This window comes from Schistocerca cancellata, chromosome 2, assembly GCF_023864275.1.
Source record: "Schistocerca cancellata isolate TAMUIC-IGC-003103 chromosome 2, iqSchCanc2.1, whole genome shotgun sequence".
Classification (NCBI taxonomy): domain Eukaryota; kingdom Metazoa; phylum Arthropoda; class Insecta; order Orthoptera; family Acrididae; genus Schistocerca; species Schistocerca cancellata.
Genome location: NC_064627.1, coordinates 426,899,783 through 426,924,494, shown reverse-complemented (window position 1 = coordinate 426,924,494; position 24,712 = coordinate 426,899,783). Strand labels below are relative to the sequence as shown.

Below are 24,712 nucleotides of genomic sequence, written 5' to 3'. Positions count from 1 at the left end.
CGGCGACGAAGACTGGACCACGAACGTCACTACCGCAACTGGACTCCAACGTGTGGCAACAGGTGGCCTTTTCAGATAATTCACGTTTTATGCTCCATTGGACAGAGAGCAGGTGGCGTTTATGGCGTGAAACGGCTGAAACAAAGAACCTCCAAGAATCTTCGGCAGGACACAGGCCGTAGAAGCCAGCGTTGCGGTCTGGCGAATGTTTTCGTGGCATTCCGTGGGTGGTCTCGTCATTCTGGAAGGCCCAATGGCTCAACACAAACAAGTATGCCTATATCTTTGAGGGCAATGTGCACGCCATATTCACTTAGTTTTCCCTCGGCACTAAAACGTCTACCTGCAGTACAATGCAACACGGCCAAAAGAGCACGAGGATGAGTCTACCGTACTCCGCTGGCCATCAAACTCCCCGAATTTAAACCCAATCGACAAACTATAGGACCACCTCGAGCGAGCTGATCGCGCCGTTTACCTCAACAGACAAACCTACCGCAGTTGCTCACGGCGCTAGAGTCGGCATATCATCTCTGTCGCTAACTTCCAGAAACTTATTGACTCTCTTCCTGCACGCCTCACAGCGGTCCGCGCTGCAAAAGGTGGTTACTCAGGCTTTTGGGAGGTGGTCGCGTTAATGTCGCAGGACACTATTTGCGAGAAAAAAAACACAGAAGACAGTAAACGTCATAAACACCTACACTGGTATGACCACATAAAACAAACTGTACGGAAATGTCCGTTTGAGATTCACTGGGAGAATTCTAAGGAAATGTGCACTGAAGAGCCAAAGAAACTGGTACACCTGCCTAATATCGTGTAGGGCCCCGCGAGCACGCAGAAGTGCCGCAACTCGACGTAGCATTGACTCGTCTAATGTCTAAAGTAGTGCTAGACGGAACTGATACCGTGAATCCTGCACTGCAATCCATAAATCCGTAAGAGTACGACAGGGTGGAGAGCTCTTCTGAACAGCATGTTGTAAGGCATCTCAGATATGATCAATAATGTTCATGTCTGGGGAGTTCGGTAGTCAGTGGAAGTGTTTAAACCCAGAAGAGTGTTGCTGGAGCCACTCTGCAGCAATTCTGGACGCGTGGGGCGTCGCATTGTCCTGCTGGAATTGCCCACATCCGTCGGTACGTGTCGCCTGTCAGAGTCGTATCTAGATGTATCAAGGGTCCCATATCACTCCAATTGCACATGCCCCACACGATTAAAGAGCCTCCATCAGCTTGAACAGTCCGCTGCTGCATACAGGGTCCATGGATTCATGAGCTTGTCTCCGTACCCGTACGCATCCATCCGATCGACACAATTTGAAGCGAGATTCCAGTCATTAACAGTCAAATGTCGTGTTGATGGGTCCAGGAGAGGCGTAAAGCTGTGTGTCGTCCAGTCATCTAGGGTAAACGAGTGGGCCTTTGGCTCCGAAACCACGTATCGATGATGTTTCGTTGAATCTTCAAAATGGTTCAAATGGCTCTGAGCACTATGGGACTCAACATCTTAGGTCCTAAGTCCCCTAGAACTTAGAACTACTTAAACCTAACTAACCTAAGGACATCACACACACCCATGCCCGAGGCAGGATTCGAACCTGCGACCGTAGCAGTCCCGCGGTTCCGGACTGCAGCGCCAGAACCGCTAGACCACCGCGGCCGGCATTGAATCTTGATAACTTGCCATTGTAGCAGCAGCCACCGATTTCACAATTGCACCAGACACCTGTTGTCTTATATAGGTTGTGCCGACCGCAGCGCCGTATTCTGCCTATTTACTTATCTCTGTATTTGAATACGCACGCTGACACTTGGTGATAGCCCAGCACACAAATCCGCTGCAATTTGCGGAAGGGTTGCTCTTCTGTCACGTTGGACGATTCTGTTCAGTCGTCGTGGGTCCCGTTCTTGCAGGATCTTTTTCCGACGCAGCTATGTCGGAGATTTGACGTGTTGCCGGATTCCGAATATTCACGGTACACTCGTGAAATGGTCGTATGGGAAAATCCGCCCCCCCCCCCCCCTCCCTTCATCGATACCTCGGAGATGCTGTGTCCCATCGCTCGTGCGCCGATTATAACATCACATTCAAACTCATTTAAATCTTGATAACTTGCCATTGTAGCAGCAGCAACCGATTTCACAACTGCACCAGACACTTGTAGTCTTATATAGGCGTTGCCGACCGCAGCGCCGTATTCTGCCTGTTTACATACCTCTGTATTTGAATACGAACGCCTACACCAATTTCTTTGGCGCCTCTGTGTAATTCACCCAAGGAAGAATCACCTTACAAAACAGTTATTCGACCGATTCTTGAGTACTGTTCATCAGTCTGGGGCCCTTACAAGGGTTGAATTAATGATAGAGACGGATTATATCCAACAAAGAATGGCGGGCTTCGTCGCGGCATCGTTTAGTCGGCGCGAGATCATTGTGGAGATGCTCAACAAACTTCACTGGTCGCTACAGGTTTACTATCGAAATTCCGAGAGAGTACATTCCGGGAAGAATCGGGTAACATATTACTTCGTTCTATGTGCGTCTCACGCAACGAGTATGACGAGAAAATCCGTGAAGTTAGCGTTAATATAGAGGTTTGTCGACAGACATTTGCGCCATTTGCGAAAGAAACAGGGACTGAGGGAACAGATAGTGGTACCAGAAATACTATGCATCACACACCGGAAGGAGGCTTTCAGATTAAGGATGTAGATGTAGGCGTAGACACAATTAGAAGGACACTTCATGTGGTATGCTTACGTGACAGAGAGTATTTCCTTGTACGGTGACTGCTTCCGGACGCCTATGATGATGGCCCTGAGCGGGAACATGGGCACTGACTTGAGGCTGCACTTCTCCGCTTCGAGGAAGGTGTCGCCTATCACCTTGTAGGCCGCCTCGTCGGCGTGGCATGCGAAGCGGCCCTCCCGCATCATGGCCACGCACTCCTCCAGCGGCTTGAACACCTTGCGGTACGGCTGCGGGTATACGCGCTCTTGATAGAACGACCGGGTAAGCGGGTCCTTGGTCTCCTTCACAACAAAGCGTGTTTGCTTCCATGCAGTAAGGCTGAATCAGCATCCCACCAAATTCAAAAAGTGTTTAACAAACACACACTGAAAAAAGCGTGTTCATTCAAATAACACAGAAGTTCGTAACTACATTCAAACTGCAATTTATTCTGTTACGTTTGCATTTCGGAGCAATAGATTCGTTTACATTTCTCACTCAAGTAAAGTGTGGTGCAAAAATAAAAAAATAAATAAAACAGACCAGTTATATTCTTTGATTAATTATAAGCGAACTGATTACAAGCATTTTCACCAAAAAGAAGCAATTTGATACAAATGCTTTTTAAATGTATGTGTTGTATCCCACATCATTATCCCTGCGGGTAGCTCATCCTTCTGACACAGCGGCATGGCAGCTCGCCTACAATGAGGTGAGGCCAAGAGCGTTGTTTGTTCCTGATGCTGCCAGCGGTGACCGAATTATTTCGTCACACCTCACCACGTCACAATGGTGTTATCACCCCGCTCGTGGAGCCAACCGTAGGGGTACAAGATATTGCATGTAGCACTAGTCAGTCACTCGGATTCAGTGTAGTAACCAGCGCAGCTTTGTAACTAGTAATTCAGTGAGTCAGCGATATCTCATCAGTACATCTCATTGAAGCATTTGATTGGGATTCAGAAGAGTTCATCGTCGGCAGAACCAAGAGTACAGGATTCCTCGACAAGTAGCAAGTTATCAGCATCCAGGAGGCTGCCTTTGCCAGTTCTCAGCGAGCGTCCATCAACTATGCAGGCCGAAGTTAATGTTAGCAAAAGCCGGAAGAGAGCTACCACTGGCCCGAACTCTGCCTCCCACAAGTAAACTAGCTAGGAGGATGGGGACCACCACAGCCAGGACAGGGGTGTAATGACTAACTTTGTCTCTGAACGGGTGTTTGCTTCTGGAAATGACTGTTTGTTTATGGAACTTTATTTCCAGTTTGGGCAGATTCATAGGTGTTTTTGTGAACTGTGTGATTGTTGAATAACAACTGTTCATGTAGTTGTTTTAATTATTTAAATGTAGCGGTGTTGCAGAACGCGTACTACAGTACGCTCACCAGAAACATTGTCAGCTATTCCCACTGGTCACTTTAGAACACTGAAGACGGTATTTAACTGGCACCAGGCGGACATTTTACCGTCTCCGTTGACGCAAGTTGTTGCAGTGAAACATTATTCAAGGTAATTTGTTCCGTATCCACACGGAATGTGCAATGTGCAATGTGCCCTCGCAGCCATATAACATGGTCTAAGGACAATGGTCGTAAAAATATCAAAAGCGGCATGCAACACAGACGAGCGTCACGCATTGTCAGTGGTAACTGGTAGAAATTGCAGCTGTCATCGAATGCTATTCCATCTCAAGCACTTTGCGTACAAACATTGTGAAGGAAACAGCACGCAATGGACATGCGGATGCGGAGTCTAGCATCTCTCGAAAGGCATGTAAACCTGCATGTCTTCAATGGGCCAAACAATACGGAAACTGGACAGTAGCCACCTGAAGCCAGCAGAGTCGCGTCGAGTGCACCGACAGCCTAGTGATGACTTTAACTTGCAGTGTGTTATGGGTGTAGCTCAGGCCAGAGGTGGTTTTTTGACGTTCGTATTACCGTGTTTTCTTTAACATTCTCAGTGACGAAGTGTTGCCTTTTGTCTACATCTTTATGAGAACTACGTTGTTAACTCGCCATCTTCCAAGACAACAACTGCATTCAAATGACAGCACACGTGCGTCAGTGGTGTGAGAAACACACAGGCGCCCTATCGCACATCGAATATTCTGCTAGATCACCTGATGTTAATCCCACAGAAAACGCCTGAGGCTATTTGGACAAGGTGGTGAAATGTAGCAATCAACATCCCGGCCATATGGTAGCTGTGCAGGGTCTAATAGCCAGTGAGTGCTTCAGCTGTGTGCGAGATGTCTAAAGATACCTGTGGGATCTCTTCCTCGCCGAAAGTATCAGAATAGAGGTGATGGTACAGAGTATTAGTGCGATGTCTCTTAGGGTTAACTAATAATCTGGCCGGTGTTGTGCTGACTTCGAGTCATTTCTTATACAGGCTGGTCAGAAACAGTCTGAAAAGCTTGTAAGGGTGTTGCAGAGTAGATTGTGCTGAGAAATAACTGATTAGCCAAAAATTCGATGCGTTTTACCGCTTCCAAGTTAATTAGCACTGAAGTTAACCAATAAAAACTGGACATGGGACGGCACTAAGGATCGGACCTGAGCCAAAGTCTGACCAGCCTGGTGCGCTGTCAGCTGCACTATGAGAACAACTGACGCTAATTGTATCTGGCGGGCAGCCCGAATCTGCGCGCACAGCGACTATTTTGACTAACTTCCATGCTAAATAGCGGCGCAACGTATCGAAATTTCTTTTAACAATTATTTCTCAGCAGAACATTTCCTGCAAAAGGCCACAGTGGCTTCAGACTGTTTCTGACCACCCTATATTTATTATTATTATTATTATTATTATTATTATTATTAACATTTGTATTATTGCTATATTTTATATCATTAATTAGTAGTTTATTGTATCATTAATTAGTAGTTTATTTTATCATTAATAATTTTGATGTGCATCTTCATCTTTTCGCGACGTAAAGACTGTTCCATAAAATTTCGGACGTGCAGCCACATAAATTCAGCTTCTTCTTCTAATATTTCGGCTGAATACCGTCCAGCCGTCTTCAGAGTGAGCCGAGGTCGCTAACGCTCCAGCACTTGCTCCGTCCTTTTAACTCGAGGACAGAACCACTGTGTATGCGGCCAAAGATACACAAGGCGCCAGGGACGTTGATAGGCGGCAAAGAGGTGTAACATACGCATGGAAATTAAATCTATGGCTGCGCAGTCGTTCCACACGGTGATATCGATGTGTCACGGAGAGCTGCACCGTCGCGACGTCTTTGTGATTTAATTACAGAAATTGCCGGATTCCATGATTCGTCCAAGCTGCAGCCGCTGTCTCAATTAAATTCGTCACCAACCGAATTTCAATTGCTTCTTTCACTACTGAGTCGAAAAAAGATGAAGTCGAGGCCAAAATTTCGACATTATCATACAAATTAGAGTGCCCAGTGTCAATACAGTGTTTCGCCACCGCAGATTTATTAGATGGTAAGAGACGGGTGTAGCGGCGGTGCTCTGTGAACCTCTCCTGGACTGTATGTATCGTCTGTCCGAAGTATGAACGGTCGCACTCACAGGGGATCTTATAAACCCCAGGCTTCCGAATCACCAAATCATCTTTAACGGAATCCAGGAGTGCTGCAATCTTTGGTGGAGGGCGAAAAATCACTTTCACTTTGTGTTTCCTGAGGATCCGTCCTATTTTTTACGAAAGGCTTCCCACTTATGGCAGGAAAGCCACTGGATTTCTTTCCGTGTCTTCTTCCGCTTTTCTTGTGCCCACTGTTGATTTCATTTGTAGTGCGTTACGTATCAGCTGTGGAGAAGACCCGTTGGCTTCAAAACCTCTTCTCAGGTGTAGAAGCTCGTCCTCCAGACTGCTCCCGTCAGCAATGACGTGTGCTCTGTGTAGCAGAGTTCTGAGTACACTCATTGTCTGCGAAGGATGGTGGCAGCTATTTGCAAGTAAATATAAATCCATATGGGTCAGTTTTCGATACACTGCATGTCCCAAAGTGCCATCATCTTTGCGCCGTACCGACGCATTCAAAAATGGAAAGCATCCATCTTTTTCGATTTCCATCGTGAACTGAATTTGTCTGTGGATAGAATTCAGGTGATTTAAAAATTCCTTTAGCTTGTCTTCACCATGGGGCCACACTAAAAACTTGTTATCAACATACCTCCAAAACACTGTGGGTTTCAAACTAGCAGGTTCCAGCTCTTTCTCCTCGAAGTCCTCCATAAAAAAGTTGGCCACAAAGTGCGGCAAAGGAATACCCATGGCGACACCATCAGTCTGTTCATAAAATTCGTTATTGAATAAAAAATACGTCGAGGTCAAAACATGTTCAGATAAAGCTGAAATCTTTTTATCGAATATCTTTCCAATGAGAGACAATGATTCCGAAAGAGAAACTTTTGTGAACAACTGCACTACATCGAAACTGACTAACATATCAGAATTTTTCAGGTTGACTGATTTCAGTTTGTCAATCTGAAGATGGCTGGACGGTATTCAGCCGAAATATTAGAAGAAGAAATTGATTTATGCGGCTGCACGCCCGAAATTTTGTGGAACGATTAATAATTTTGTTTATGTACTTGCATTTAGTTCATCCATTATTTCGGAACTGCACAACACTCTGCATTGAGGCTGGTTATTACCAATAAGTTATTAAGATTGTATTGTATCCAGAAGTGATACGTTACGATGTAGTAATTTAGATGGTAGATGAACCCGAGTTGTAGAACGTGAAACACAAACTAATAAACTGCACAAGGTCCAATATCAGTCTCATACTAAATCGCCGCGACAAGTACTTAGTGAGTAACACAAACAGCCCTCTTCCTCTCTTTAAATGTATAGGTGATCAATATAATATGAGCAGACTATCCCATCAAAGCTTTAATATTTCTTTATGCTACCTCTCCATATACAGGCCGTCTTTTTACGTGTGACAACGACGCATTGTACGGAAGCAATGTTCTAGGTGAAAAGTTAATATTAGTAAGTGGTACATCTGTCTATGCTACAGCTGGTCTCCTCCTAACCACCCCTCCTCCGGACGTGGTCAACTTTGTATTTTCAAATGGGAACACCCTCGTTTTTATTGCATATTCGGATTCTACGCCAAAAAACACGCACGGTGTACTCAAATCACTGTTTTCCATTCGTGGTACATGGCGCTGTAATCGACAAATATCAAATGCGCTTTTTTTGCAATTAAGGATGGACAAATTTGTTTCTGCGTTTCATTGATGATATAAATGTAAACCTTTGTGTTCCAATGGTTGATTTTCTGATCGAAATTTACTTCAGTGTTGCAGATATGATTATACAATACAAAATGGTTACCCATTTCAATGTCTGGTTAGAAACTACATTTCGCTTGATCTAGGAACAACGAGGTGGATGTAATAGTTTTGTTCCCAACGGGATGCTTGATATCGGTGAGTCCCCGTGCCTCTCATCATTGGTGCACTTGATTTCGATGAATATCTATGGCAAGTGAGCCTGTCACTATTACTTCACAGACATTTTACCTAATTACAATGATTGCGGTTTGTATTCCGCTGGTAGCCGGGTAGCGACCAGCGAGATTTACGGCGGTCAGATGGAAACACTCACTGAAATCTAGCATTCAGATGGTTCGGGAACTCACCACAATCAACACCGTAAGGAACAGAAAACTGCGTTACCATACAGGTAGCTTATTGGCCAGAAATGCCAATGTTTAGCCATGTTAATACCAGTATAATTTGTAGTGTACAATCACATTTGCAAAATTCATGTAACTTTTGAACATCAGTATCAGCTGTTAGAACACGAATGTTTACATTTACATCGTAAATGAAATGTAAAATGAGATGCATCGGTTCTTGAAAGTCTCTTCGGGTTTGTTGCCGGATCCTAAAATCAAATCTATCCGATATTTCGATGATCCAAATGTTCGCCATCTTCAGGAGGAGGCTGCTTCTGCTGATGAGTTCCGCTGAGAACTGACGCCAGGCTGCGGCTGCAAATCGACGTCCTGGTTCAAATGGTTCAAATGGCTCTGAGCACTATGGGACTTAACAGCTATGGTCATCAGTCCCCTAGAACTTAGAACTACTTATACCTAACTAACCTAAGGACAGTACACAACACCCAGCCATCACGAGGCAGAGAAAATCCCTAACCCCGCCGGGAATCGAACCCGGGAACCCGGGCGTGGGAAGCGAGAACTCTACCGCACGACCACGAGATGCGGGCTCGACGTCCTGTATAAGCCTCTTTCCCGTACAAGGCGCAAGCGCCGCCCATCACGGTTGCTGCCCTCCAAGACTGGGCAGGTGGCGCCGCCCTTAGTAGAACACCGGCGACAACGATATCTCGAACTCAGGGACGATTTTCGAACACTCGAACTGGCCGCACCGAAGAACGTTCAGTTTTGATGCGAGATAGTACAGGATTTCTCGACCTGCTAAGAGGAAACCCATTGTCTATTAATTAAATTATCTGTCAACCTAATTTCAATTGCCTCTTTATAGACACTGTTCCAAAAACCGAAACTGTTGGAACTATCACAGTTTCGTCAAATTTCATACCGTGAGCCTCATTTAAGCAGTGTTCTGCTACTGCCGATTTTTCCGGCTGTTGTAGCCTCGTATGACGACAATGTTCCACACACCTGTCATGAACTGTGCGAATCGAACGGCCGATGTAAGCCTTCCCACATTTACTCGGAATTTTGTATACACCGGGTTTTCTAAGCCCCGAATCATCTTTCACAGAGCCCTATCCTTGGTAGGTGGACGAAACACACTCTTAATGTTAAGATTCCTGCCCCCAGCATAAGGAACAAAGGCGACCGATGTATGTTCCTCTTCATGCACCTCCGATGATGATCCAAACTCCATAGCCCGACGAATCTGCTTCTCAGAGTATCCGTTTTCCTTAAAACCGGCCATCAAATGCCCAAGTTCTTGGGTTAAGCTGTCCGCATCAGAAATGGCATATGCTCTACGTACCAAAGTCCTGAGGACGCCACTTCGTTGATATGGTGGATGACAATTCTTAGAATGCAGGTAGCGATCTATGTGCGTCGGCTTTCGGTGAACACTATGCTCCAAAGTGCCATCTGGCTTTTTGTAAACCATAACGTCCAAAAATGGAAGCATCCCATCACTTTTAACCTCCATGGTAAATTTAATGTGTGGTGTCACCGCCAGACACCACACTTGCTAGGTGGTAGCCTTTATATCGGCCGCGGTCCGCTAGTATACGTCGGACCCGCGTGTCGCCACTGTCAGTGATTTCAGACCGAGCGCCGCCACACGGCAGGTCTAGAGAGACGTCCTAGCACTCGCCCCAGTTGTACAGCCGACTTTGCTAGCGAAGCTACACTGACAAATACGCTCTCATTTGCCGAGACGATAGTTAGCATAGCCTTCAGCTACATCATTTGCTACGACCTAGCAAGGCACCATTACCAGTGTATATTGAGATTGCACTTATGTATCAACAAGAGCGATGTTCACCAATTATGGAATAAAGTTAAGTATTACTTCAACTACGTACTTTATTTGCTATATTAATAACATTGTAATGTTCCAGACCTCACGCCAGTCTGCGTGAGCTTAACGCGTGCCTTTCGGCATCCTCGCATAGTGACTTGGCTGTCTTGCCAAGTCACAACATAATGCGGCGATGAAGACAGTTGAAGTGATCCAAAAACCTATTAAGAGCATCACGTCCATGTGGCCAGACGAAAAAGGTACCATCTACATACCTCCAGAAGGACGTTGGTTGCAAAGCTGAAGTCCTCAGTGTCATATCCTAGAAGTCCTCCATAAATAAATTGGCGACTATGGGGGATAAAAGAGTTTCCATAGCCAATCCGTCATTCTGTGCAAAAACGTTGCCGTTAAATAAAATGTACGTGAATGTCAGCACATGACGACAAAGCTTCACCAACTCTCCATCCAGTTTTTCCCTAATCAAACTAAATGACTCTTCCAGAGGGACTCGTGTAAACAGAGATACCACATCAAAACTAACTAATAGAACTGAAGGGCCCAGCCTCAAAGATTTCAATCGTCGAATTGTTAGTAATTTGGGTGCACCCACTTATAACCTGGCGAGGTATTTATCATCTGTTCTCGGTCCATATATTGGAAAGTGTGAACACCATATCTCCAATTCGGTGGATTTTGGTTCAAATGGCTCTGAGCACTATGGGACTTAACATCTGAGGTCATCAGTCCCCTAGAACTTAGAACTACTTAAACCTAACTAACCTAAGGACATCACACACATCCATGCCCGAGGCAGGATTCGGACCTGCGACCGTAGCGGTCACGCGGTTCCAGACTGTAGCGCCTAGAACCGTGGTGGATTTTATTCGCATTCTCCTGAAGATGACGAAGAGTTGGATCGCCGAAATGTCGAATCGAGTTGAATAGGATCCGGCAGCAAACCCGAAGAGACTTTCAAGACTTATTACGCCGGGAAAGCCTACTAAGTTGCATCGGTTCTTAATTCTAAAAAAAGGCGCACTTGATATTTGTCGATTACAGCGCCATCTACCACGAATGGAAAACAGTGATTTGAGTACACAGTGCGTGTTTTTTGGTGTAGAATCCGAATATGCAATAAGAAAGGGGAGTTCTTTCAGATGTCCCCTTTACTCACATTAACTTTTCACCTGAAAATTTTTTTCGCACGATGCGTCGTTTTCGAGGTATTGCGTTGTCTCAAGTTAAAGCAGACACCGTGTATTCGATCATTTTTCGCTTACTCGTCCATACATATTTTTGGGATGGTGTGCTTGTGTGTGTGTGTGTGTGTGTGTGTGTTTGTGTGTGTGTGTGTGTGTGTGTGTGTGTATCCGTGCGCCCCCTTTCTTACGTTTCCGTAGTTGAAGTTGTAGGGCAGGTCGTGCATGACGACGCGCAGCTTGGAGCCGAAGAGCGAGTCGAGGGCGTTGATGGAGCCGCTGGGCAGCTGCAGCAGCGACACGATGCAGGCAGAGTAGGCCGTCACGTGGAAGACGGCCAGCACCAGCAGGAACATGAGCAGGATGCGCGACGACACGTTCTGCGGCGGGTCCTGCATGCCTGCGGGCATACAGTGTACTTCAGCGGGTGCACCGACACTCCTCTCCGAATTCAGAGCCCCTCCACGTTTTAAAACTAACATAGAAATAATCTAGAACGCCGTTTACTACCTTTAAAAACGCAAAACTAATTTTTCATTCATACACATTGTCGTATCCACAAAAAAAACAGTCACGTCTTGTAGAAAAATATCGAATGGAGAATAACGTTAAGTCTTAGAAGTCTTATGGTGTGGCAAGGAAAAGTCAGGGGGCAGCAAGCGGGCCAGCCAAGTGCCAGCATGTCGGGCAGCCACGTGCAGCGATAATCCTATAAGCTACACTCATGCTCATAAATTAAGGACAATTGCAGAGTGTGGTGCCACACAACGTGGCACTGCACAAAACTGGCGCTGATAGCATAGGCACATATGGAACACACACGACACGGTATTGGTGATAAGTTGAGAAAACCGTCCCGAAGAACATGTGCTACAAAACGCCACTGTTTCCTGAGCATGTACCCCGACATCAATATGGGATATGATCACCATGCACAACGGGTTGGCATACCCTGGATCAGGTGGCCGAGCAGCTGCTGGGATAAAGCCTCCCATTCTTGCACCAGTGCCAGTCGGAGCTCCTGAAGTGTCCTAGGGGTTTGAAGACGTACAGCGATGTGTCGACCGAGAGCATTCCAGACATGCTCGATGGGGTTTAGGTCTGGAGAACAGGCAGGCCACTTCCTTCGCCTGATATCTTCTGTTTTAAGGTAGGCTACACCTCCACGATGGCAACTCGGTGAAGCCGTGCGTTATCATCCATCAGGAGGAAGGTTGGAACCACTGAATCCCTAAAAAGGCGGACATACTGGTGCAAAATGACGTCTCGATACACCTGGCCTCTTACAGTTCCTCTGTCAAAGACATGCAGGGGTTTACGTGCACCAATCATAACACCACCCCAAACCATCAAACCACGACCTCCATACATGCCCCTTTCAAGGACATTAAGGGGGTTGGTACCTGGTTATTGGTTCGCGCCAGATGAAAACCCGGCGAGAATCACTGTTCAGACTATACCTGGACTCGTCTGTGAACATAACCTGAGACCACTGTTCCAATGACCAAGTACTGTGTTCTTGACACCAGCCTTTACGGGCTCTCCTGAGACCAGGGGTCAGTGGAAAGCACGTTGCAGGTCTCCGGGCAAATAAACCACGTCTGTTCAGTCATCTGTAGACTGTGTGAGATAACTGCTCCTGTGGCTGCGGTAATGTCCCGAAAAAGGCTACCTGCAGTACTCCGTGGCCTTCTGCGGGCACTGATGGTGAGACATCGGTCTTCTTGTAGTGTTGTACACTGTGGACGTCCCGTACTGTAGCGCCTGGACACGTTTCCTGTCTGCTGGAATCGTTGCCATAATCTTGATCACACTTTGTGGCACACGCAGGACCCGTGCTACGATCTGCTGTGTTTGACCAGCCTCCAGTCGCCCTAATATTCTACCCCTCACAAAGTCATCAATGTGTGTTCTCTGAGCCATTTTCAACACACAGTCACCATTAGCACGTCTGAAAACGTCTGCACACTTACTCGCTGCACCGTACTCTGACATGCACCAACACACCTTTGCGTATGTGGACTACTGCCAGCGCCACCGTGCGACGACCGCAGGTCAAATGCACCGCATGGTCATACCCCGAGGTGATTTAAATCCGCAAACCGCCCACCAGAGCGTTGTTTTACCATGTATCAGCATTATCCTTAATTTATGAGCATGAGTGTATGAACACAGAGTTATCCAAGGACGTTACGGAGTACCATTAATAGGCGTAGCTCCACGTGTACTCGGTACACATGTCGACAATAATGGTGATGCCAGCATTTCCTGACGTGAACGGATTAAAAGAGAGGGTCTTTGGCAGGGACACCGAACATCATGAAAAGCCAGTGGCAGGCTTAGGACGCAGAGTGTGACCATATAGGGACAGGAGCTGTCACCATCTAGACTCTGGAAAACTGCTGCTGAAGAGCAGTGCATAATTCGGCCTTCAGAAGTGGACTAAAGACACACAGAGAACCGGTAGAGTAGCCAGCCAAGTCTAGGCAGAAGCAGCTGCATTTGTATCAGCGCAGTTAATGAAATCATAAGCAAAAAGCAGGGGAACTCTCTGAGTCGTATAGCGGGTGTGGGCTCGGTTAATGCTGACAGTCTCATTTCAAAGCAGACGGAATTGTGCTGCCAGTCACCGTCTCTGTCCTAAGACTTGGCTCTTCGTTGGAACAAGTCCTTCTAGGAAAACGGAGAAAGAGCTAAAATTCTTTTCTGACTAGATTTAGGAGTTGCAAAACGCTTCTAGGTGAGGTTATTTCACGTCCTTTTCCAATCCTTCCCTTTTGTAACAAGGGATTTAACATTACAACCAAGTCAAGATTCCCTCTCACATACGCCAACCAGCTAATTCCCTCCTCACGATCCCTGTCACCCAATATCGGGCAATACTTACGCTTGGGACGCGACAACATTCATGGATGCATAATACAGGAGCCCTCTTTTCCATATTACTCGAAAGTAGGAGGAAACAAATTTCCTGACCACTCATATAGACGCTGACGTGGAGACAGGCGAAAGAGACTCTTCCATGTTGTCGGTAGCGACAGAGTGACATCGTGAATGGTTGATCAGAAGCTACGCCCAGAATACAGAATACAGTGAAGGTTGTCGTAGAGCGTGATAAATCAGTCCAGAGAGTAATCCAAATCGAAAAACCTAAATATACAAGGTCGGACCCAGAAGAATCATATGGCACACAGGGAAAGTCTTCATATACTAGGCAAGAGAGAGAGAGAGAGACTGGGAAGTGGCCGGCCACGGTATCTACGGTATTGCATCAATGGCCACGCCCATCCCCGCGCCGGCTGCTTCCACTCGCTGGCTATTCAGCCCATTTCTAACCCTAACATCCGTGTCAACACTAGGGCTGGGCTGCGAATCCTGAATCCCTGTCAAATACAAAAGTCTCTGTCTCTTTCCCCGTGCACACTCGTTGTCTTGATAGACCAACATAATACTTTAACGCAGAGTGCACGCAAAGAAATTTGGGTCCTAGATGCACAGATTATGTGGTGGGGGAAGGGAAAACGATAGTGGTAGGTGGTCCATTGCAAGCGGCCACCGCTTGGTAGTGGAGGTGCACTTCAACAGCTGAAGATTACTCACAGGCAGAACTCGTATCCAACAGATGGCGAGTTTGCAAACGGTCCTATTAATATGTTATGCCTGCACGACCAATAATTCGACAAGTCAACCATTTATTATTAAAAACACAACGGGTTACAGGATTACGGTGGAACTGAAACAGAAGGAGCGATTTATTTTCGCCTAACTTGTAATTATTCTTTTCTTTCTCTTGTTGGTATGTTAAAATTAACTTCTTTTTACAAAACACTACGGTGTTCACCTCACAATACAATTACAATTGCGACAGATCCTGAAGCAGTCTACTACTAAACAAGCAATTGACGGTAAGCCAGACCAATAGCTTATAAAAAGTTCATGCTCGGTATAAAAATAAATGAGTAATTTCTTCACTTACCTACACTATTCCTCATTCCATCAGTTATCGATGGCCCTCAAAATAATTACATTATTTCATTGAAATAATCTGTAGTTACCAACATAAACCGGGAGATAAGAGAGTTTCATATCTTAACTAAATGGAAAAATACTCTCCGCTTTGCATATTATCATTCCTCAGAAACTCATTTCAATATCTCAAAACCGTTTTGAAATGTGAGAGATATCATGGATGTTTCATTTTCAACTCTGTCATTTATGCATGCAGGCAATGCAAGGAGAAGTAAGAGCACTAGATACAGTTAATTTTCCCCTGACTGGAGATAGAAATAGATCTCATCTCAAGTTTAAAGAAAAATTCTGTATGTTGGCTATATTTCATATGCAGCAGTATATGACCCAACACGCGCTAAATGCAAATTCATAGCAACTCCCACGTATCGTTGAAAACCATTCGAATTTCGTGCAGTAGTTCACTTAATATCGAAATATCACAGTAACTATTGCCATTAACGAAATGATACGCTGTTCATCATGAAGTCGATGAATGACGCCAAAAGATGTGAGAGAATCATTTTTTTACAGAATACACTCCTGGAAATTGAAATAAGAACACCGTGAATTCATTGTCCCAGGAAAGGGAAACTTTATTGACACATTCCTGGGGTCAGATACATCACATGATCACACTGACAGAAACACAGGCACATAGACACAGGCAACAGAGCATGCACAATGTCGGCACTAGTACAGTGTATATCCACCTTTCGCAGCAATGCAGGCTGCTATTCTCCCATGGAGACGATCGTAGAGATGCTGGATGTAGTCCTGTGGAACGGCTTGCCATGCCATTTCCACCTGGCGCCTCAGTTGGACCAGCGTTCGTGCTGGACGTGCAGACCGCGTGAGACGACGCTTCATCCAGTCCCAAACATGCTCAATGGGGGACAGATCCGGAGATCTTGCTGGCCAGGGTAGTTGACTTACACCTTCTAGAGCACGTTGGGTGGCACGGGATACATGCGCACGTGCATTGTCCTGTTGGAACAGCAAGTTCCCTTGCCGGTCTAGGAATGGTAGAACGATGGGTTCGATGACAGTTTGGATGTACCGTGCACTATTCAGTGTCCCCTCGACGATCACCAGTGGTGTACGGCCAGTGTAGGAGATCGCTCCCCACACCATGATGTCGGGTGTTGGCCCTGTGTGCCTCGGTCGTATGCAGTCCTGATTGTGGCGCTCACCTGCACGGCGCCAAACACGCATACGACCATCATTGGCACCAAGGCAGAAGCGACTCTCATCGCTGAAGACACGTCTCCATTCGTCCCTCCATTCACGCCTGTCGCGACACCACTGGAGGCGGGCTGCACGATGTTGGGGCGTGAGCGGAAGACAGCCTAACGGTGTGCGGGACCGTAGCCCAGCTTCATGGAGACGGTTGCGAATGGTCCTCGCCGATACCCCAGGAGCAACAGTGTCCCTAATTTGCTGGGAAGTGGCGGTGCGGTCCCCTACGGCACTGCGTAGGATCCTACGGTCTTGGCGTGCATCCGTGCGTTGCTGCGGTCCGGTCCCAGGTCGACGGGCACGTGCACCTTCCGCCGACCACTGGCGACAACATCGATGTACTGTGGAGACCTCACGCCCCACGTGTTGAGCAATTCGGCGGTACGTCCACCCGGCCTCCTGCATGCCCACTATACGCCCTCGCTCAAAGTCCGTCAACTGCACATACGGTTCACGTCCACGCTGTCGCGGCATGCTACCAGTGTTAAAGACTGTGATGTAGCTCCGTATGCCACGGCAAACTGGCTGACACTGACGGCGGCGGTGCACAAATGCTGCGCAGCTAGCGCCATTCGACGGCCAACACCACGGTTCCTGGTGTGTCCGCTGTGCCGTGCATGTGATCATTGCTTGTACAGCCCTCTCGCAGTGTCCGGAGCAAGTATGGTGGGTCTGACACACCGGTGTCAATGTGTTCTGTTTTCCATTTCCAGGAGTGTAGTTTCTTTAAAGTCGTTTAAGAAAGACTGCAAATGATCCAGCCTCCATTTCTGCAGTGTAGCGAGTCGGCCACCAACCAGGCCGAAGCGAACAAAGAATGCTTCGTTGATAACAGACGAAGTGCATAGCTTAGTAGGTAGCAGCTGGGGCTGCTGCTCCTTTGGGAATATTGGACTTTCCCAATATTGAGAATGAGCATGCATTTCTGTGAGCTGCTGCACGAAATACGAATCGTTTTCAACGAAAAGTAGGTGTCGGTATGAATTTGCATTTAGTGCACGTTAGGTTATGCATTGTTGCATAGGAACTGTAGCCGACAATTCAAAAGTAATAGCAGTGTGCATAACTACAATACTAGGAGAAAGGATGATCTTCACTATTCAAGATTAAATCTAACTTTGGCACAGAAAGGGGTGAATTATACTGGCACTAAAGTCTTTGGTCACTTACCAAATAGTATCAAAAGTCTGACAGATAACCAACAAGTATTTAAGAAGAAATTAAAAGAATTTCTGAATGAGAACTCCTTCTACTCCATAGAGGAATTTTTAGATATAAATTAAAAAAAATATTTAAAAAAAATAAAAATAAAAAATAAAAATAAAAAACACAAAAAAATGAAAGAGTTGTTATATTAACTTAAGTATGTTGTTAAATTAACTTAATTATGTCATGTATTGGAAAACTTGACTCGTTCCACATCATTACGAAATATCGTATTCATGATCCATGGAACTAGTATTAATCTAATCTAATCTAATCTAATCTAATCTGTAAATTTGAGATGAGATCTGTTTCTATTTGCAATCTCGAGGAAACTGATTGTATGTAATGCACTCACTTCTACTTTCATTGCTCGCATGCACAAATGACAGAATGAAAATGAATCATCAATGACATCCCTCTGTAGTGTTATAAAAATATAGTGTTGAAGATATAATGAAATTTTGTGTGTAACTTGGCAACAGAATCAGAGATTGATTGTATTGTCTTATCGAAACTAGTCACTGTAATGATTATTTTACCTGATAAATATTTTTTAAATACCTGACATTCTTTGGACACAGAGCAGCAGATTAATTCATTTGAGATTGATAGGAAGCAACATTATCATTTCCGAGCGTTTTCATGACCGCGATGCAGTCATACCCGGATCGACACTAAGGTACCAAATTATTTACCGACTTTAAAAGAAAAACAACACTATACAATTAAAAAAGATTGATTCAGAAATAATATGAAAACGATAAAGTTCCCCCTGCCTCGGTGCTGTGTTTGGTCCATCAGCGTGATCGTGAGTTCTGGAGATAAACTGATACAAAATGATTAACATTCAAGTAATGAGGAGATGGAGATACTTAAGGATAATTTGTTTAAATAAGCACACTTCATATATAACACACGTGTTTTTTAATGCTACGTACCTTTTTATACTAATTTACAATAGCTGGTGCGTATTAACAAAAGCTTTGCTCATAACAGGCAATACTTGAGATTAATGTCCTCTTGACGGTGCCTGCTCGTAATTAATTAGATAAACATATATGTTCTCTGATTGAGAAGGCAATTAGCACATTTGCAGAATATTTTCCACAAATTATAAAACACAGATTGCGGAACGCAGCAAGTCCGCATCCGCCTTTCATGGAATAGAAACAGTAAAAGGTGAAGCGCTCAAGGCCTCATTTGTCTTGAAACAACAGAATTCTTTTTATATCATTAATCGATACGTGTACATAGAGATTTACAGCTGCCGCGCAGGAGCGGCAAAGGTAAAGAATAATAGATTCTGTCGCTACTATGCGACGGTTCATTTCTTTTACATTACAATTGTTTGATAACTTTAGGCCATCAGGCGTTTACTATTGAGCTCATACTAATGTTTGTGAGGCGAAAATTAGCAGTTGTAAGGTGTCAGGCAAATCCAACACCTTCCATGAAAACCCTGATAGCAAATCCGGCAGTATGTCACATAGCTCCGAATAAATCCTGACATTAAATTAACCAAAATAATATGAGCAACGAGTGAGCAAATGGAATACCACAGACTAACACAAGAACGCCTAAATGCATGTCATACCTTCCCACCGTGAAACAGACGCAGTTCCGAGGGGAGAAACGAGAACAGAAGCCTAGAGCAGAGTCGTGTAGGCTAGAAGGCCCTCTGATAAGGGATGGACACACACATCGCCGGCTGATCGCCAAGAGCAGCCCCCAGCCCATGTTAAAAGATAGAGCCCTCCAGAAGAACAGTATAGATCTTACGATAATACTAAACGGGCCACACCAGCTGCAAGTTTTAGGGTGAGACTATATGCGTCTCTGTTATGTTGCAAACTTTAAAGCCATTGCCCCACCACGAAAAGTATAACATTTCTCATTGGATAGACAGAATTTTTGTAGGCAGAGCTTAAGGTTAACATTGAGACCCTGATTGGTCAGATGGAAACACAGCCAGATAGTTTGTTTTTAAAACCAACTTCGGTAAATTGTAGTAAGGAGAAGTTAGAAAAGACTTGCTACAGAGACGGCGAGCTGTATGGAGCTGCGCCATCCGCCGCCCCCTGACGAACACCGACAAGGTAATGAACGCACGCGATGCCGCATAATAGCGCATAAGGCTTCACTCAGAACTGCAGAAGTCTCATTTGTTACATCCCCTTTTTTACGTAATACTAGTGTTGATCATCAATTAAAGCTCATGGTATTCACATTTGCTACTTGAAGTTAAAATCTGAAACGCGATGATTTTTCTGTTATATAATTATTGAGAAGCCATTCAGCCACTGTAATTTGCGACAAGTTAAATAAGTAATTAAAGATAATTGAGGGTCACTGTAGACCATTTTTGATAGTTTTCTCTTTTATGAAACTTAATTTAAACCTATATTATAGATGTGATATGGCATAGGTCATCCTTTGATTCATTGTACAACTTGGAAACCCATTCAGGGAATATTCGTTCACATTTTTATTGAACGTAGTTGGTTTTTATCATCCTGTATTAAAATATTTCCTTTCATCAATAGCGCAATTTATAAACAAAGTTTTGTGAGTAGAATAAAAATTCCAGTGGTAAACTTAACTGCTTTTTCGACGTTATTTTACCAGCTAACTAAAAATAGGAAAGCCTTGAACCCCTTCGGCTAAATTTAGTTATATTAAGATTCTTTTACAGGGAGTGCAGTGGAGCTGACCCTGAAATCATTAAGTATTTGATTATATCATCGCTAGTCTTCGGAACTCTACATGTCATGTGTGGTCTGGCGTCTCCTTACCCGCAACAGGTCCCTAAAACACACGCTCAGAGCGTCGTTGCGCGAAAGTGGTAGGGAGACACGACTTAGAACAAACAGACACCACGCAGAATGTTAGACAGTATGACACCTCACAATTCATGAACGGTTTGAAACACTGAAATGAATTTTTGAGAATGATAAAAAATTATTAGTCTCACTGACATAACGTATTAATATTCTCCCTTTGCTGGTGCCTTCTTTGTAATGGGAACGAAATAGTTTCACCATTTAATAAGTAGCAGAACTGCAGTAAAAGTCTGAAAGCATCACATTCAGTCGAAATTTCAAAAATATTGATACAGTTGACTCTAGTGTGAATGATGTGGAATAAGGTAAAGAATTAAGAACACGGATAAATGAAAGTATGTCTCATTGTTTTATTCCGCAAATATAACTTTATGGTTGTATCTATCATGTTTAACATATTAATTATCTCATCTTTCTGCAGACTCACTTCAGGATAAGTTCAAAAGCAAAGCAGAACATGTTTTGGTCCTAATGGGCTAATCGGGATCGACCAACCGCCGTGTCATCCTACGCCAACAGGTCATTGGATTCGGTGTGGAGGGGTGTGGGGTCGGCACGTCGGTCTCCCGGCCGTTGTAGGCGTCAGTCAGTAGTTCTCATTCAAGCAGCACCTTAAATGGCTTGATGGGGCTGGCGACAGTGTGTCAGTCCTCCCCCTGGCAGTGCCAGGAATCCAACGTGGCTCCTCTGCATAGAAGTCAGGCATACTGACCACTGGGGTATGGAGATGAACATGATACGTCCAGGAGCCGACGTACGCAGCATGCACGTTTACCGTACGGATAGAACAGGACAATGCGGGAGAGGGACAGCCATTCTCGTCCGCTGACTTATAAGGCATCACCAAGAACAGTTAACTCACCCTCAGAATATCTAAGCCACGGCAGTTGCCATCGCGGCGGCGATCGGAAACTTAATGTGCTGCAAATGGTATCCAAGTAGCTCAGCATAACCATATCCAGTCAACGATCGGTTCATTTGGACCAGAGGACCCATTCCATTCCATGCAAACACAGCCCACATCAATATGGAGCCACTACCAGCTTGCAGATCGCCGTGTTGTTAAGTTGGGTCCATGGCTTCGTGAGGTCTTCGCCACACTTGAACCCTACCATGCCGGGTTGAGTGGCCGAGCGGTCCTAGGCGCTACAGTCTGAAACCGCGAGGCCGCTACGGTCGCAGGTTCGAATCCTGCCTCGGGCATGGATGTGTGTGATGTCCTTAGGTTAGTTAGGTTTAAGTAGTTCTAAGTTCTAGGGGACTGATGATCACAGCAGATAGTCCCATAGTGCTCAGAGCCATTTGAACTTTTTTTTTTTTCGCGTAGAAGCAAGTGCTCAGAGCGATTTGAACCATTTGAACAAATGACAGTTCGCCAATTGGTTCAAAATGGTTCAAATGGCTCTGAGCACTATGGAACTTAACTTCTGAGGTCATCAGTCCCCTAGAACTTAGAACTACTTAAACCTAACTAACCTAAGGACATCACACACATCCTTGACCGAGGCAGGATTCGAACCTGCGACCGTAGCGGTCGCGTGGTTCCAGACTGTAGCGCCTAGAACCGTCGGCCACTCCGGCCGGCATTTCGCCAATTCATTACCCTTTTATACCTAGTGAACGCGATCTTACCGCCATCTGTATATGTTCATATAGCTATCTCGCGCACCGCGCGGAGTGGCCGCGCGGTTAGAGGTGCCATGTCACCAATCGTGCAGCCCTTCCCGCCGGAGGTTTGAGTCCTCCCTCGGGCATGGGTGTGAGTGTTGTCCTTATCGTTACGTTAGTTTAAGTAGTGTGTAAGCCTAGGCACCGCTATCTCACGACTTTTGTCTCCTCAGCGCATTCTGAACATCAGCAGTGGTAGAGCAGTGCATATCAGACACGCACCTTCCTCGCAGACGATGCTGAAGGCGACGAGTGGCACGTCAGTCCAGGGCGGCGCGACGGCGGGGTCCGTGTTGTCGTCGAGCATCCCCTGCGCCCTGGCCAGCAGCCGCTGCGAGGCGACCACCAGCAGGGCCAGCAGCAGCGCCGCCAGCGAGTAGCTGAGCCAGACGCCGCGCGAGAAGGGCCGCGTGTACACGTTGCTCACCGCCGCCAGCGACGGCTCCCGGAACATGAACGCCGGCCTGCAGCGGCGACGCGCCGGCTAGAGCTATGTACACAGTATTGGCGAGGAGAGTACGACAAGTGCCATAATCCGATTTCCCAGAAACTGCGCTTAGTGGGAGAGCGAACACGTTGAAATCCGGTTTCGCAGTACAGAGCGGATCAGGTTGTGGAAAGGGGCCAAGGTCAATTACTGTTAGAACACACAACTTTATTGCTCGAACCAATGCACTGTTTTCCCTTTAAAACAGCAAAGATCAATTCACGGCTGAGGGCCCAAGTAACTTCTCCAGAATAAGTTTAAATGATTCCTTGTAAAACACCAGGATTTAGAGTAACGGCTGAAGGCCTTACTTAAGTAAAATTGCAATATCTTCTCGGCTAAAGGCCGAAATAATATTTCAGATCACCTAAGAAAATTCTTTAGAAGCGAAGCATTTACAGTTTTCGGCTAAAGACCATATTAAGGAAAACTCAAATAAATTCTTCAGCTGAAAGCCAAATAAAAATTTCTTTACATAATAAAAGAGAGGCTTTAAAGATACGTTTTTACTCAGTACAACGAAACATCTTAAGAAAACTTGAAGTATCTTGTCGGCTGAAGGCCCAAACAATTACTCAAGAATAATTAAAGACCACCTTAAGATAAACATTTACAGAACACGGCTGAAGGCCGTTGCAACAATTCAAGATAATTAAAGTGAAACCTTACAGGTAAGGATTTACATATTAAAGCCACAGATTCTGCAACAAACACGGCTGAAGGCCTAAATACAGAGCAACAAGAATTTTAAATATAACACGACTTAAGTCCTAATCTTAAAATAGTTGTCATGAAGTCGGCTGAAGGCCATATACTGAACATAAAACAGACAATATTAATAGACGGCTGAAGACCTGGCACAGTACCTGCGACCAAATAAAATGACAATCACAAACAACAAACGGCGATGCTCAGAAGTGTTCCAAGGGTCGGCCTTGGGAGGTAACTCTAACAACAGTTTAGGTGAGACAGGCAGCCAAGCCCGCATCTCGTGGTCGTGCGGTAGCGTTCTCGCTTCCCACGCCCGGGTTCCCGGGTTCGATTCCCGGCGGGGTCAGGGATTTTCTCTGCCTCGTGATGGCTGGGTGTTGTGTGCTGTCCTTAGGTTAGTTAGGTTTAAGTAGTTCTAAGTTCTAGGGGACTTATGACCACAGCAGTTGAGTCCCATAGTGCTCAGAGCCATTTGCACCATTTTTTGCACAGGCAGCCAAGCGTAACACTAAATAATTAGGTGGCAATACGACCTAGGGACGGCTGAAAAACCAACTAACAACCTAATCAATTCGCTCTGTCGTAACCGACCAACTGCCTATTCCAGTCCGCAGACAGCATTCATCTGCTCAGTGAAAATCGCAGAAGCTACACACAGTGCCACGTAAACACACAAGAATTCGAACAATCGTAAAAGCAATCACTGTGGAACAACAAGGACGAATCAGTTCGACACACAGAGAGTTTCCACAAGCGGTCGGCGACCAGATACACGTCGCCCCATGAGACGACCGACCGAACGACCAACCGAGGTCGTCCCCCCTCAAATTATGTGTGTCGGCAACGGTCGGACGAGTGTTGGCTGTCCGAAGCTGACTGCAGCTCCAACCCGACTCAACTCGATGTCCGTTCGGAATTCGGAGACACTGCGAGCCAGGCACACTGGCTCGTACCCAGCCATGCAGAGGTAACTTTTGCCCATTAGCCACGACATCTCTGTACAAGGAAGGAACCGACCCACGTCTCAGAAAATGACCAACTGACGAGACCCAGAAACGGTCAAAGGACCAAATAGACGTCGCCCGATGAGACGAGCAACCAACCAACGGTCGTCCCGCTCCATTCTCCTTCCGTCGGACAGTTCATGT

General features: G+C 45.6%; 1 protein-coding gene across 1 annotated transcript in view; it reads right to left on the bottom strand.

The window, feature by feature from the left end:
- Positions 1-24,712, bottom strand: part of LOC126154602 (uncharacterized) — a 74,440-nt gene that overhangs the window by 7,428 nt on the left and 42,300 nt on the right. Inside the window, exons 6-8 of the mRNA XM_049916161.1 lie at positions 22,589-22,830; positions 11,597-11,805; positions 2,766-2,983 (exon numbers count right to left, since the gene is read on the bottom strand). Coding sequence (XP_049772118.1) covers positions 2,766-2,983; positions 11,597-11,805; positions 22,589-22,830 — 669 coding nt within the window. The remainder of the gene's footprint in view (positions 1-2,765; positions 2,984-11,596; positions 11,806-22,588; positions 22,831-24,712) is intronic.